At 38.0% G+C, this 14,972-nt stretch overlaps 1 protein-coding gene and 1 pseudogene across 5 annotated transcripts in view; one reads left to right on the plus strand and one right to left on the minus strand.

The window, feature by feature from the left end:
- The first annotated feature begins 8,963 nt into the window (after positions 1-8,963).
- Positions 8,964-9,971, plus strand: LOC150007491 (Krueppel-like factor 4 pseudogene; annotated as a pseudogene).
- Positions 9,972-13,942: 3,971 nt separating this feature from the next.
- Positions 13,943-14,972, minus strand: part of LOC150007492 (uncharacterized) — an 81,921-nt gene continuing 80,891 nt past the window's right edge. For all 5 annotated transcript variants that reach the window (XR_016511822.1, XR_016511821.1, XR_016511819.1 and 2 more), the window contains one exon: positions 13,943-14,123. Coding sequence is in view for 1 of the 5 variants with exons in the window: in XM_090280555.1 (XP_090136681.1) it covers positions 14,032-14,123 (92 nt within the window). In the remaining 4 variants the exon portion in view is untranslated. The remainder of the gene's footprint in view (positions 14,124-14,972) is intronic.

Here is a 14,972-nt window from a genome sequence, read left to right on the forward strand (position 1 = left end):
AGCACAATGCTCCTTCTACTCTGGTAGCAGAAACCATAGAACAAATTTTGCCGTGACACATTATGCCAAGATCCTGTGTCAAAATCTTTGACACAATAGTTCTGGAATCCCTAGATAGCTTCTAGTTCTAGCACTGTCAGTCACTGATCTCTGTTGATTGCAGCCCATACAGGTTCAACATTCCCAGGTGTTCTGCTTGTTGCAGGACATCCAGAACATGGGCCATTTTTGAAACATTTGTATCACACTTTTATTTGCGCTACACTCATTGTGTCATCCCCAAAAGCCTTCTCAGCCATCCTAATAGTAGTTCCACAGAGAAATGTTCAAGTTTAACACAAAATTTGATGCAGATTCATTGCTCTACTCTCTCAGTCATTTTGAATGTGATGTCCACACAGTACACATGCTCGCTAAACAGCCTCTACTGCCTCCACTGACTAGTACAGTGAAGTTGTCATTTTTCATGCATGCTTATTCCAGTCCACTCTCCTTGGCTGCCAGGTTACATCAATGTCACACAAAGCATTCTAGTTATATTAACAATGGCTGGACTTTTCCCAAATAGGCATCATCAATTCTTGCCTTAGAGCAGCATTTAGTCAGTAAAACAGTAAGCACAGTATATATTTCAAACAGGATGGCTTTAATTTAGTAAATTATGTCCTTACAAAACTATGGGAATGGGGATTTCTCAGGTACACTGCTAGCTTTCAGAAAATCCTAATGTTAATGCCACTGAGTTCAGAAACTGCAAAAAACACCACTGATTAGTCCCAGGTGTTGATAGCAGCAAATGAGTCTGACTTTTAGGAAATGCCCTGTGGCCCATGTGTCTTCTATAACCATGCAGAATGGAGTTCAGCCATTTGTTGCCCTAATACATGACCCAAAAATTTGTGTTGAAAGAAACAGGTTTTTTTAACAGGGTTCCAAATTTGTGAGGAGTCAGAGTATTCCTGTGACCCAGAGCTTCTCTTGTTCTCCAACAGATTTCAGGCCAAAACCATGTCCGGAAGTTCCCCATTTCCATATCTGTCCTTTTTGGAGCTTATACTGGCTGTGCAAACAGATCTCCATTCTCTCTGGAATGTGCACCCATGGGTTCTTTTTGCAGCATCTCTCTCTTTCAGGATCTGGGCTGCACTGCTCTCGGTCTCCATGTAGCAGTCTGGGACCCATGTGCCCTGCTGCATAGGATCATAGTGTCCAACAGGCTGGAGCCCAGGGAAGCACACATCCCTCCCTGGGACCTTGCCTCCAGGAGCAGGCTTCCAACCATGTGGGGCCTAAACTCCTGGTGGGCACAGCATCTGCTAGTCCCACAAGTGCTCCTGTCCTCTGTGTGGGGAGCACAGCCAGAATGGAGAGCCTGCACCCAGCACCAAAAGCCAGAGAGGAAGACAGAACTCTTACCAAGCTCCAAAAGCCTCATACTGAGAAAGAGAGAGAGAGTGAAAGAGAAAGGGAAGAGAGAGAAAGAGAGAAGAAGAGAGAGAGAGAAAAGGAGAGAGAGAGACAGAGAGAGAGAGAGAGAGAGAGAGAGAGAGAGAGAGAGAGAGAGAGAGAGAGAGAGCTTCTCCGTGCCTTTGCTTTTAACACGCCTTCCCAAAATCCCACGCACGCTGGAAGCCAATGGGAATATCCAGCTTTTCCTATGATGGGTTAGTGTCTGACATTTTTGTCAATTCCCCAGTGTCTTTGACCCTCTTTCAGCTGTCAGCTGTCATTTTCAGTAAGGGCAGAGGCACACAGTCGTCTGTTTGGGGTAGGGCGTCCAGCTTCTGTAGGCGCTGTATGAGCGCCCCCCCACCCCCCACCCCATGTCACAAGTGACTTGACTCCTGGCGCACATTTGCACAGCCACACTGTCTTTGTTTCCAGTCTCCCCTGGGCAACAGCTTCCTTCTACAGGCCCAGTGTTTGGGCAGGCACAAGCTTCTTTAATCTGCCGCTCCTGCAGCTTTCTCCAGCCCCTGCCTCTTCTTGGCAGGTGCGGCAGCAGTCTCTGTGCTGGACCTGGGGTCCCTTGATTTTCAGCACCCCCTGGTCTGACCTACCCCATTACATTCCCACTCTTAAGGACAGAGAATAATGGATTTTCCCATTTTCTTTCTTCCATGCATTTTTTGAAGAACATTTGGGTTGTTTCTAGGTCTTTGGCCATATAAATCAAGCTGCTATTAACATTTAGTACAGGTTTTTCTGTTAATGTAAGTTTTTATTACTGTAAATACTCAGAGGTAGATTGCTGGGTCATAAAGTATGTATATATTTAACTTTATAAAAAACTTAAAAACTCATGTTCAAGTAGCTATACCATTTTGCATTCCCACGAGCAATGTAGGAGAGTTCTAAGTTTTCCATATTTTCATCTGTATACTGGTATTGCATGCATGGGTATATATATATATATATATATATATATATATTTATATATATATATACCCATTCTAATAGGTACTTAGTAGTATTCAACTTCTTCGTGACAGATCTTCAAATACTCTATAGTATATTCTCTCTGCAATATTAAATTACAATGTCTTACAAAGATGGTGTCTTTTTCCAAATAGTTTTTCATTATAATCCACACATTTAAGTATTTTATAGAATCAAATTAACCCCTAATTTTGTAGTTGAAGGGAGAAGATAGCTTAAAAACATTAGATATCGCATAGTATGCAAATTACTTTATCAATCTTTAGGAAACAACCAGAATCTAGTCCTACAAGATCTTTTTGGAATCACATTCACTTTGAGATTTAATATAAATGACACATTATCTCTTAGAAAGAACAAACTAAGAAAGATCAAATACCTTGTAAATTTGCAATAGCATGTCACTATGAACTTAGATTCAAAATCAAGACATTTAAATTTTCAAAATCATAACAAATTCATTTCCTTTATGTCTTTATCCAGACATATAATGTTCTGTAGAGTAATGGTCCCCAATCTGTTTGACTGGTTTTGCAGAAGATGGGAGGGGACAGGCAGGAGGCTCAGCTCAGGTGAACTCCCGAGCTTCACTTGTGGCCTAGTTCCTAATAGGCCTCAGACTGGTACCTGTCAGGGGCCCAGGGTTTGGGGACCCCTGCTGTAGAGAAAACTTTACAGATGAGTGTGTAATTTATAGTCAATCGTTCTAAAGTCTATCTCTTTGCTTGCTTCCAAAAGCACCTTTTAAAAAGACTAATTCAAAACCAAAAAGATAAACTAAATGAAAATTAGGTGATAGATACATTGAAAAATTCATAGAATTTAATAACTTCATCAAATAATTACTAAGACTTATAGATGCTGCAAAGGGGTTGGAAGGATTGGAAACTCAACTTGATTGCAAATAGGTATTGATGTTAATGTTGGCAAAGGCCTCATCTGGTAAAGCTTCACATGTGTGAAAAGATAAAGCTCTGATCTGAAAAAAGAAGCATGAAGGGCAATCAATACTAATTATTTTGTTGTGGATTTCGAGAAAAACCTGGAAATAATTGAGCAATCTAAAATCCCCAACTGTTTTTCAGTCAATGTAAAGAGTCAAATTAATTTGGCCAGAGATCCATTCAGGATGCTTTAATATGTTTATTAAGAGAAAATATAAATAAATTCAGAGACATTCACACATATTTCATATGTTAAGGAAGCTAATATTAAAGGAATTACTACTGTTGGGACTCTAAGCTCCCTGAAGATAAGGAAAGTCATTTAAATTGCACTAGATGAGTTACTGAAGACAACAAACAAACAAACAAACAAAAAATCCTTCTGCCTATTTAAAGTCTTTCCCTAACCTTTACAAACTCAGTTCTTCCCTTTGGATTACAACAGAAAGATATTCAAAAAACATTGAGTCAATAGGAGTCCTGCATTGGATTCTGATTGTTAGGAAAACATTTCATGACAATGCAGCATCACATAATGAAAACCTCAGGTTTTTCATGTGAGACGAAAGTACCTAAAGTAGAGAATGGAGATGAGGATAAAATGAGATCATTGATATAAATTTCTTCATATATAGTAAGTGCTTAAGCAATATTAGTAGTTTCTATATTGACATTTATTATTCCTACAAATTGAGACAGCCTGCCAGCCTAGATGTTTTCAAGTTCCTTACTGAAAGGATCACTGTAGGAGTCAAAAACTAAAATAAAATATACACCATGTAACCTGGCAAGCATATGTTATGCCACCACACCTATGTACAGCGTAATAACCTGGGACAAACTAAGAGGCACTATATGATCAAGATAAGCTGAACTAAGTAATGTCTGTCCTTTGAACATTCTGTTTGATTTTATTTATTTTGTTTTGGTTTTGGTAAACTCATTACATTTGAACCTGAAAACACTGGAAGTTTGAGAATAGGTTTTGTCTTCCTTATTGCTCAGTGTTTCGAGTTAGTTTTTCTTCAATTTTTTTTTCTCTTCAAGAATCTGTTTATTAAATATCAACTCTCCAAGTGTTCTTCAATGTCAGCTCCTGGTTTGGGATACAAATGATATTATTTTTTTCTATAAAATCAACACTTTTGCAATATACCTAAAAATGCCCTACTTTATGTAGAAAACGGGAAATCAACAGGTGGAGATAAATGTGACTCATATTAAAGACCATTCTATAATACATCAATCCACATTTTTGCATTAGCAAGAGATGTATTCTACATACAAATCAAGCACAATGTGGTGACAGAAAGAAATTTCAGTTGACAAGGTTCATCCTCAGATTGATAAATTACAGGAGAGTAGATTAAAACTACAAGGACCCAAGGGAAATGCTGTTTTAATCTATTTCTGTTCACATTTTGTTAAAATGTATTTAACAATATACCTTGTATCTTTTAGGAAATTATTGTTTCAAGATGTCTTAGTTACCACATTTTTCATAATTTTTTCAAATCTCATTTTTATTCCCATAGTTCTGGAGCATCTAAAATCAGATTCTGTTGCTTCATTGGTATTGTAATTCCCTTTTTCTCAGAGAATGCTTGACTTGTACTTCAAATTGGCATTCTCTGTTATCATTTGTTATCTGTAAGCAATTAAAAGAGAGACTTTCCACAGCAAAAAGATGTTTATGGCTCCAAATTAAGTAATGCCTGAGTCTTTCTCTACTAGTCACCTTTAACCACCACCCTACTTCTGCTCCAGCCCCCAGTCCTAATGCAAGGATGTTTTTACAAAACAAAAACAAGCAAACTAACAAAGAAAAGTTGCTGAATAAGAATCAAAACATCACATTAAAAAGCTAGTCAAGTTTTGGAAACTTTAATGCATACTTCTATCCTAAAGTTAAGGCTGGGTATGTAGATGGCTCAGCGATAAGGGTCAAGTAAAGCTTTCTATTTACTTTTTACTTATACAGGGTGGGGAATAAATAGGTGTATGGTTGTGAGTGCATGAAACATAGTGTTTATTATCTCATTATTATTTATTAATTATTGTATGACTTTCCATATGAACAACTGTAAACCTATTTTTGCTCCACCCTATATTTAAATCTTAGACCCATTGGGCTCAGGCTTACTTGTGGGAAAAAGGAATATAGATGACTAATATGCATAGAAATTTCCTGAAAAATTATATCCATGAAAGAGGATGGGATGTAAGTGTAATAAGAGGGGAGGCCTAAGGTTTATGGTTCTTGCTGACAGTAGACCTTATCTAGGTCTGCTCACTGCCTGGATGAAGAATGAGCAATAGAAGCAACACCTGGGTGCTGCACTTTGAGCACCATAATGTCAGCCACTTAAAATCATAATTCCATCAGTAGTTGGCATTCTGACCAAACTGGGAATGTGTCTTCTCCTTGAAAGTGATTTAAGAAGGAAAATGTGGAAAACTCCTGGAAGCACCAGTGCAGAATGGCTGTTTTTTCTTTGTGAATTTTATCAGGACTATTATCTTTGTTTCTGAGTTAAGGATAACTTCTTTCTTACCTTTTGTATTTTTTAGTTAACTAGAAAGAAGCCAGTTTTTCTTTTCAAGAGAAATTAAATTACTAATTACACTTTTAAAAGGCATATACAAGCCAAACAATTAGATGTTTGGTGATTCTTAGACTGGTAAGTGAGCCTGGACTGCCCCAAATAGTTCTGGAACTTCTGAATCATCTGCAGGGCAAAAGACATCAGGAAGACACAAGCCTTTGCTGTTACAGGAATTTGTATCTTATTTGCATGTTACCTGTTATATAACAACTCATCATAATGAAATAGTAAAATAGTGTTGGAATTTCTAATATGATTATATATGACTCAGGTTAATTTAGTCTCAAATTCCTCAAATATAATGCATCATCAACATTTAAATATTCCCATCGATCTGAGAATCTTCACATTCTTTACAAAGGGCTCAGGTTTGAATATCTAGTTGTCCAACTAAGGAAGGTGCTAAGAAGGATTCACATTTGTGGATCTTACTTGGCAATATAGCTAAAATCAAATTCATTCCATGAGTTCTCGTATATGCAGTTAATACATATTCTGTGATTTAGCTAATCAGTTCATCATAAGCCAAAATGAAAATATCCTAGAGCGAATGAAAAACTTAGAAGACTGAAAATAAAGCCTTGGAAAACTGATTGAAAAGAAAGAAATAAAATTACTTTCTGCTGAATAAAGTATTAGAAAAAGAAAGCAACAATATGGTAGCTACTAGTAAGAAGAATTAAGGTCCTTCACCTTTAGTAACTGGAAAACTATCGAAGAATGTGTAGACAAAACTTGAGATCTGGCTAAACAAGTAGTAGTTATTCTATGACATGAGGAGTTTTAGAAATTGAGAAGTATAGATAACAGTTACATAGGACTGGGGCAGAGGAGGGAAGAGCCAGCCTGTTGGATGAGGTGAAACTAAATTTTCTCATCTATCACCATGAGTTGGTGTGTGCTGCATGTGAGAGATGGGACTGAGCTACTCAGATAGTGCAAAGCGCCCAGATTGTGTCTTTGAAGGTATAGCAGTTCACATGTGCACCAAAATTCAAGGAATATTAGAACCATCTATGGCTTGAAGAGAGAAGCAAGGGCACCCATGTTTCTGAATGTGAAATTTAGCATGTAACAGTTTGTCAGTTTTTAACGATGGGGTTAGCACCTTTCAAAGATTGAGGTCACTCAGGAATTCTAGCAATCTATAGGCCATGCTTATAAATATAATGATTGACATAGCATGTAATATTTCTTTCCATTAAAATTCTTACTATAACTCTGGCATAGCAAGTAATTAATCAATCAACCAATCATAGAGAAAGAAGTTTAGATAAGCTATTTTCCTGTTTAAGATCCTACAGATTAGAAAAAATATTGATAGCATAAAAAGAAAGTTTTATTTTATCATTAAGACAGATTTAGTAATAATTACTAATGAAGGTAATGGATTTTTCTTTTACCTTGTTTACTCTGACAATTGCTAATGACTGTTCATGTATTGATATATGAGGCATACAATTTAGAATAAAAACTCACCTTGGGGAGAGGGCAATAAAATATACAACAACGTTAGGTTAACAGCTTTATGGAAAAAGTTATACTATAAATGTTGTAAAGATATACCTTATAATCTTGCAGGTTGGATTTCTTCATTTGAGACCAAATTCTTGATAGTCATTTAAATTAGAAACTTTAATGCTAATAAAATGCTTAAATTTTATACTGTTTGAGAAGGCCATATGTTGCTAGCAAGAGCAAGACCGATCTACAATTACACTACTATACTCTATTTAGTGTATGTCTACAAATCTTTTTTCTTTTCTATTTTTAATATGTTTTATGAAGAATAAGTAAAATCAAATACATTAATTAAGGAGGTAAAACAAGCTTGTTTTCTCAATACTACTTTTAATTGTTTGAGAAATGAAGAGTCACTCTTGACTAAATCTCTAATATTAAAAATCTTATTATCTTCTGGAAATTCAAATAATAGATTATAGATTTTTTTCAGGAATAAAATCTACAATGTATTTAATAGTTTATACTTTTGATATGTTCCTAATGTATAGCCAGTGCTTTTACTATTTCCTTCTTTATGCAGAAGTATTATTAATGAAGACAATTTTTTTAAACTCTCACTTAACTGTGAACCAAAGATATTGAACTTCATGAATTCAAAACACAAAGTAATTGTATTATTTATTTCAATGCCAGAATAATATCTTTGGTCTGTGTGGATAAGTTATGAAACCTACATATATTCTATGGAATTTATGTTTAAACCTCGTCATCAGCTGACTCTTTGACTTGAGGTGGGCAAATGACCGATGTCTGCTTATTCTCCATTTCAAAGACTTATAAATATTCAGTGATGAGTATGTGGAAAAATATGGGAAAATTGAGCCCTCTGGTTATCATGTTACTGCATAAAAAAAAGAACTAATAAGAGATGGAGAGAGAGAGAGAGAGAGAGAGAACGGGAATTGATGATATCATTGGAGTAGCTAGTTATGGAAACCAACTAGTTTTCCTTTTTGCTTGTCAGTTTGAGTTCATTTTCCAATGATTTGCATCCAAAAGAGTCCTAATGAATACACTTAAATTTTATTAAGCTTTTTATATGGCAGACCATTGGTGAGGCATTGAGAGTCAAGTATGAATGATGGAGAATCAGTTCTCCATCAATGGCTCTTAACAACACCATCCTAAGCACCCAGGTACTTTGTGATAAGTAACATGTTGGAAATAATTTATTACTATGAGTAGTTAAATTTACTTGTGTAAGAATTTTTAATACATTAGTTTAAATTCAAGGATATTCTGTCATATCATCATTCTTTCTTTTCTTGTAAGAAAAAGTGGCTCATATTAAAAATCTTGAAATAGTATTCCTCTGTACCATATGCATGCATTCTGCAGAATACCAGCACTCTCTGAATTCTCTCAGTAGTTCTGGGAGTTCCCAAGTGAGGCTATCTCACAGTGATCATGAAGATGTAATCATCTGTAACTCAGGACTCCCTGCTGGGCCATGGAAACTACTGACTGGCGCCTAAGTGAGGACAACAGGACCAAGAAACCACAGATCACTGCACCGAATGTCCAGTACTGCTGATCATCATGATAAATGTGTGCCTAGAGGTTCTTGCATCAGCCATTGTCTGAACCATCTAATGTAGCATCCTTTTCTGTTTCTTCTCCATTCTCCATTGTCTTCTGCTTCGATGATCTATACTGCTTTACCCGCTCCCAGGATTACATATCAGGACTCCTTTAAGTTACTGGAAAATAGCTCATTCAGTATTTATTAAGCCAGGCTTAATACAACCTATTTGAGATTTAATATTGAAATTAACATAGAATTTTCATTTGGTTATTCTTATTCTTCATAACATGACCCCTGACTCTTTTTAAAAAATTAAGATATAGCAACGTTAGCAAAGGCAGCCCGAACGGCATCCACCGGTGGTGGTGGCGCCCTACAGCGGCGGGCCCCCACGCATGTGCTCCAAAATCAGGCAGGAGGTGGTCTCCTCGTGCACCGTCAGTCAGCCCCTTGGGCACTGGACCCCCTTTCAGCAATGGCCACTGGCTGCCAGCGCATGGTTTCCCCCTGGGGCGGCAGCTCCCCAGCAGGACTACCCCAACTCTGGGTGCTGAGGAACTGCTGAGCAGCAGGAACTGTCACACTGCCCTATCGCTTCCCCCAGGCTTCCATCCCCACCCGGGGCCCAACTACCCACCTTTCCTGCCCAATCAGATACAGCCGCAAGTCCCTCCACTCCATTACCAAGAGGTCATGCCACCCGGGTCCTGCATGCCTGAGGAGACCAAAGCTAAGTGGGGGAGGAAGTCGTGGCCCCGGAAAAGGACAACCACTCACACTTGTGATTATGCGGGCTACGGCAACACCTACATGAAGAGTTCTCATCTCAAGGCACACCTGCAAACTCACACAGATGAGAAACCTTACCACTGTGACTGGGACGGCTGTGGGTGGAAGTTTTCCTGCTCAGATGAACTGACCAGGCACTACTGAAAACACACCAGGCACCGCTCCTTTCAGTGCCAGAAGTGCGACCGGGCATTCTCCAGGTCGGACCACCTCGCCTTACACATGAAGAGGCACTTTTAAGTCCCCAAACAGTGGATATGACCCACACTGTCAGAAGAGAATTCAGTATTTTTTTCCCTTTCACGCTGTTTTCCTAATGGGGGAAGGAGCCCAACTGGAAAGGACTACAATCATGATCACGTTCCCAACAAGTCTTGTGAATGGATAATCAGGAGACTGGAGGAAACCAAAAGACAAATCAAAGAACAGATGGGGTCTGCGACTGGATCTTCTAGCATTCCAATTCTAAACCCAACTTGAATATTCCTGGACTTACAAAATGCCAAGGGGGTGACTGGAAGCTGTGGATGTCAGGGTATAAATTAGATCCGTAAGTTGGGGGGCGGGAGAGGGGTGAGACCAGAATTCCCTTGAATTGTGCTTCCATGTAATATAAGTATAAAGATCACCTTGTATTCTCTTTTCCTTCTAAAAACCATTATTATAATATTAGAAGAAGAGGGAAAAAATTCAGATACAAAAAATGTGTTTTAATAGCCTAAATGACGGTGCTTGATGAGTCTTAATTCTAAAGGTACCAAATGAGGAAGCCAAAGTTCTCAAACTGCTGCACACTTTGACAAGGAAAATCTATTTTTGTCTTCCGATCTACATGTATGACCTAAGTCAGGTAAATATACCTGGTTTACTTTAACATTTTTATGCAGTCTGTTATGCACTATGGTTTCAGATGTGCAATAATTTGTACAATGGTTTATTCCCAAGTATGCCTTAAGCAGAACAAATTTATTTTTTCTATATAGTTCCTTGCCTTAATAAATATGTAATATAAATTTGTGCATTGAGAGCTGGATGGCACCACGGCCCAGAAAGGACCTCCCCAGGCAGAAGAGTGATTGGCAGCTGCTGGTAAAGCTGAACTGTGTTTGGAAAGTAGGGGAACGGTTTCTCTAACTTTCCTAAAACTAGCCTGGTTTGGTAGCGGGGAGGCAGGATATGTGTTTAAGGGTGTTTTAAAGAACATAAGACTTAAAAACAGAAATCCGCAAATAACTAAATCTGTATAACTGTTAAATAAACAATTCTTTTTCTTTTCACTCAACTATAATATTCAGAGTTGTAATTCTGGCTGGTTTGGCTCCGTGGATTGAGCGTCGGCCTGCGAGCTAAGTGTCGCTGGTTCGATCTTCCAGTCAGGGCACATCAGAGAAGGAAAACTCTGACTCCAAAAAACCTCCGCTGCCTTGCGGCATACCTCTTCAGGGGAAAGGCTAAGAGTAAACCCCGACAGAAAATCCGGAGCCGGAGTCCCTAAGGCGGTTTGACGTTGTAGTCAACACCGGCAACTCCTGCAGCGCACCTGAAACCAAGCTGTATTGACTCCGTCTTTCCCTTGGACCCTTCAGCTGCGAAGAGAGAGGGGGTCTGCTGCATGGGCAACAGCAGACCCTCCATATCACCCTGCCCAGGCTCTGTAGCTTCAGCTTCACTGGAGAGGACACTCCACCGTCATCGCAAGATGTCGATTCAACACGGGAGGAGACAGATACCGTGTCACTCCCGAGTCGGACTGCACAGCCATTCTCGGCGGTGCAGATAGACTCTTAAGAAGCTACACCATCGTCTCTCGAGACGGACGGCTGCCGACGACGACGACGAATATAAATTTAAGCAAACTTCTATTTTGTATATTTGTAAATTACAAAGTGAAATGAACATTTTGTGGAGTTTGTATTTTGCATACTCAAGGTGAGAATTAAGTTTTAAATAAACCTATAATATTTTATCTGAAAAAAAATTAAGATATAATTGACATATAACATTGTATTGTTGTAGCTACATAGGCGAGATTGAATACTCTGATGCAGTGTAAAAAGTAAGCGAAGGATTTTAATAATTGCCGGCAGTCGGGCAGAGACTGAGCTAATCTCTAACAAGCTTCGACATGTAACGGGGTTTAAAAGCTGGGTTATATACTGGTGATGTTCCTTTGTTTCTTCTTTGGCAGGAAACAGCCTTAGGAAGAGGGGGCTGGACAGGACTGCAGGAATGTCTTGGCAGTAACAGGAACAGAAATTTGCAAGGCTATATGGTTATCTTTAGCTTGCAGCTGCAGCCTTTTAGTTAGTTTGAATTCTTTGTAAACCAATTAATTTTGCAAAAAGGCTAGACACTTTGTAAGACATAACTTTACAAGAGTTATAAACAAGTTACAAGCAAATGGAAGGAGATAGGGGCTAAGCTGGGGTCTTTTAACTTGTAAATCACGGAGTGGCTGTAACATTTTTTTAAAGACTTTTTAGCAGGCCTTTGCTACTTCTTACAAAGAACATATGAAGCCCTTACATATTTACATATTTAGCAGACCTCTCAAACTTTTTACAGGGAATATTTAGTGTCACTACAGTATTAGTTTCAGGTGTACAATATAACATCCATCACCACACATAAAATCCATCACCACACAAGTCTTGTGATGGGGACTTTTAAGATCCTCAACTTTCATATTAAAAAATACAACATTATTGACTATCCAACTGGATTTCACACTACTCTGACCCTTGATCATGATGTTCCCAGCATAATGGCATTCCAAAGTCCAAGTATCTCACTCACTCCACTCCCACTTTAGAACCTTTGCTCAAGCTGTTTGCTTTACTTACAATACTCATAAATCAAGTCCCAATTTAATATCACATCACATATTCAGGGAAGCATTACTTTAATCCAGTTGTCATATTATAAATGTTCCTGATACCTGTGATTTTACCAAATAAATATTTTATAATTTTTAATTATTTATTCATTGATATAATTATTTCTTAAATGCTTGTCTGCCTCACTAGATTGGGAATACCATAAAAGTAAACACTGTATCTTTGTGTACCACTGTATCACCAGTGCTCATTACAATGATAGGGAAATACTAGGTGTTCACTTGCATTTATTGGAGAAATAAATGACTGAAAGTGGAGGAAAACCTAAGTGTCAGAAAGTGCGTTACATTTAACATTGCCCTCTCATTGTATTACTTTTGCAACAGAAATTGATTTTGGATTTCTTAACTACAAAAAAAGTAGAGTTACTGAGTTACTTATAATAATGGGTATAACAGGTTCTAGAAGCAAGGTCCCAGTCCCCTGGGGTTCCTACTCCAATTCTGGCCTTTGTTCAACTCTGCTGCCACTTACTTTTTTTCTCCCTGATGCTCCCTGTAGACCAGCGTTATCCAATTCTTTGGCTCATATATTGGAAAATCATGAGCAACCTTTGATGTGGCAACTATCACCTGCTTTCTGATGTTAGCATTCCCAGGAAAGGGCAGTGATCAGTGCCCCAAATACTAACCTTTTGTATGCTGCCCCCTTAACAATAGGTTAGATTCTTAGAAGTAAAGTATGGCTTTCTGGTATCCATTTAAGAGTGATTTCCTTCACAAGACACCCCAGACTCAGTGCCAGAGAGCTGTTATGAGAGGTTTTCTCAATTCAGTGACCTGCTGTGCCAAGCTCAGAACAGAACACATACATACAAAGTTATAACAGCACCTCAGCAGCTAAAGGCATCATGTCTTAGAAGGTTTGAGCCAAAAACAATTTCTAAAAATTTCAAGTTTGTTTATAGTGCCCTTACTCTTCCTAAGGTTGCAGCCCACCCTCTCCCTGACTTCTCTCAGGCACCAGGCTGATGTCATAATGATCCCACCTGAAAACTGTTCATTATAAGTCCTCTCCTCATGTCTAAAGCTGTGTACGGACTAATCAGAAAAGCTCACTGTGAATAATGAGCATGTAATATATCTGTGTAATGGATGCATGACAGCTATCAAATCTTATTTTCAGACGGGGGGTTGGTGGAGGTTAGGGGGACAAACATGAGGGGGACCCCAAAAAACTGAAATTTATTTATAAGAATCATGTATTTATTCTTACATGTTTAAATTTCAGTCACTTTCAAAGTATTCTCCATTTGATGCAATATGCCTATTGAGATGTTTTTTCCACTGCTCAAAACAGTTTTGAACTCATTGATTTTTATGCCTTTTAGTGCTTCTGCCATTTTTTGTTTCACCTCTTCCATATTGGCAAAATGTTTCCCTTTGAAGACATTTTTCATCTGGAAAAACATAAAACACAGTCATTTGGTGTGAGATTGGATGAAGAAGGAGGGTGGAGCAAGGGGGTCATGCAGTTTTTGGTCAAAAACTGCTGAACACTAAGTGCTGTGTTGGCAAGTGTGCTCATAAATCAGCCATCATGAAATGAGCAAAAGTGTTGAAAGAATTTTCAAGGAAATTTCACTGAAGCTGGGTTGCAGCCTCTCACAAACAACACCAGCTGGTACACTGATACAGATGGGTTCCTAGAACACTCATCTAGTGGGAGAACCTCTGGAAGAGGTTCCCACCTGGTACATAATCATATCTGGACACCTGAATTGCATTCTTTGTTTTTTTAAACTTTGTGACTTCAAAAAAGCTACATGAATAATTACTGGATGTTTTAATTTTTTAAAACCAGACTTCTTCCATAGATTTTTATTTTTATAGAATAAACTATTTTTGATTACAATTTTTTATTTCACATTCATTGTTATTGAGCTGAACACATTTGATACTTGCTGTTGTTCTTATAAATTTTAAATCTTTTCTAAATTAACTTGTTTCTCGTTAGTTTTTGTGCTATTCAATTTCTAGTCATAGTTCTACCAAGGTAAATTAATACTAAAGGTGACATACTAACTTCCAAAGTAAAGAGAGTCTGATTTAAGGTTGATTCATTTTTAATAGAGAAGAAAGTTGTCACAGTAACACATTAATTTCCTGAAGCATAAGGCACCTTGTACTCTAGTAGCAACATATATCTATCAATAATGAGATAAAATAGTTCTTCATGAGCACAAAAGAACACTGTGTTACGAAGTATCACAATTCTACACAACATAAAATGAACTGAAAATATAAAA

This window comes from Furipterus horrens, unplaced genomic scaffold, assembly GCF_987537825.1.
Source record: "Furipterus horrens unplaced genomic scaffold, mFurHor1.1.pri manual_scaffold_6, whole genome shotgun sequence".
Classification (NCBI taxonomy): Eukaryota; Metazoa; Chordata; class Mammalia; order Chiroptera; family Furipteridae; genus Furipterus; species Furipterus horrens.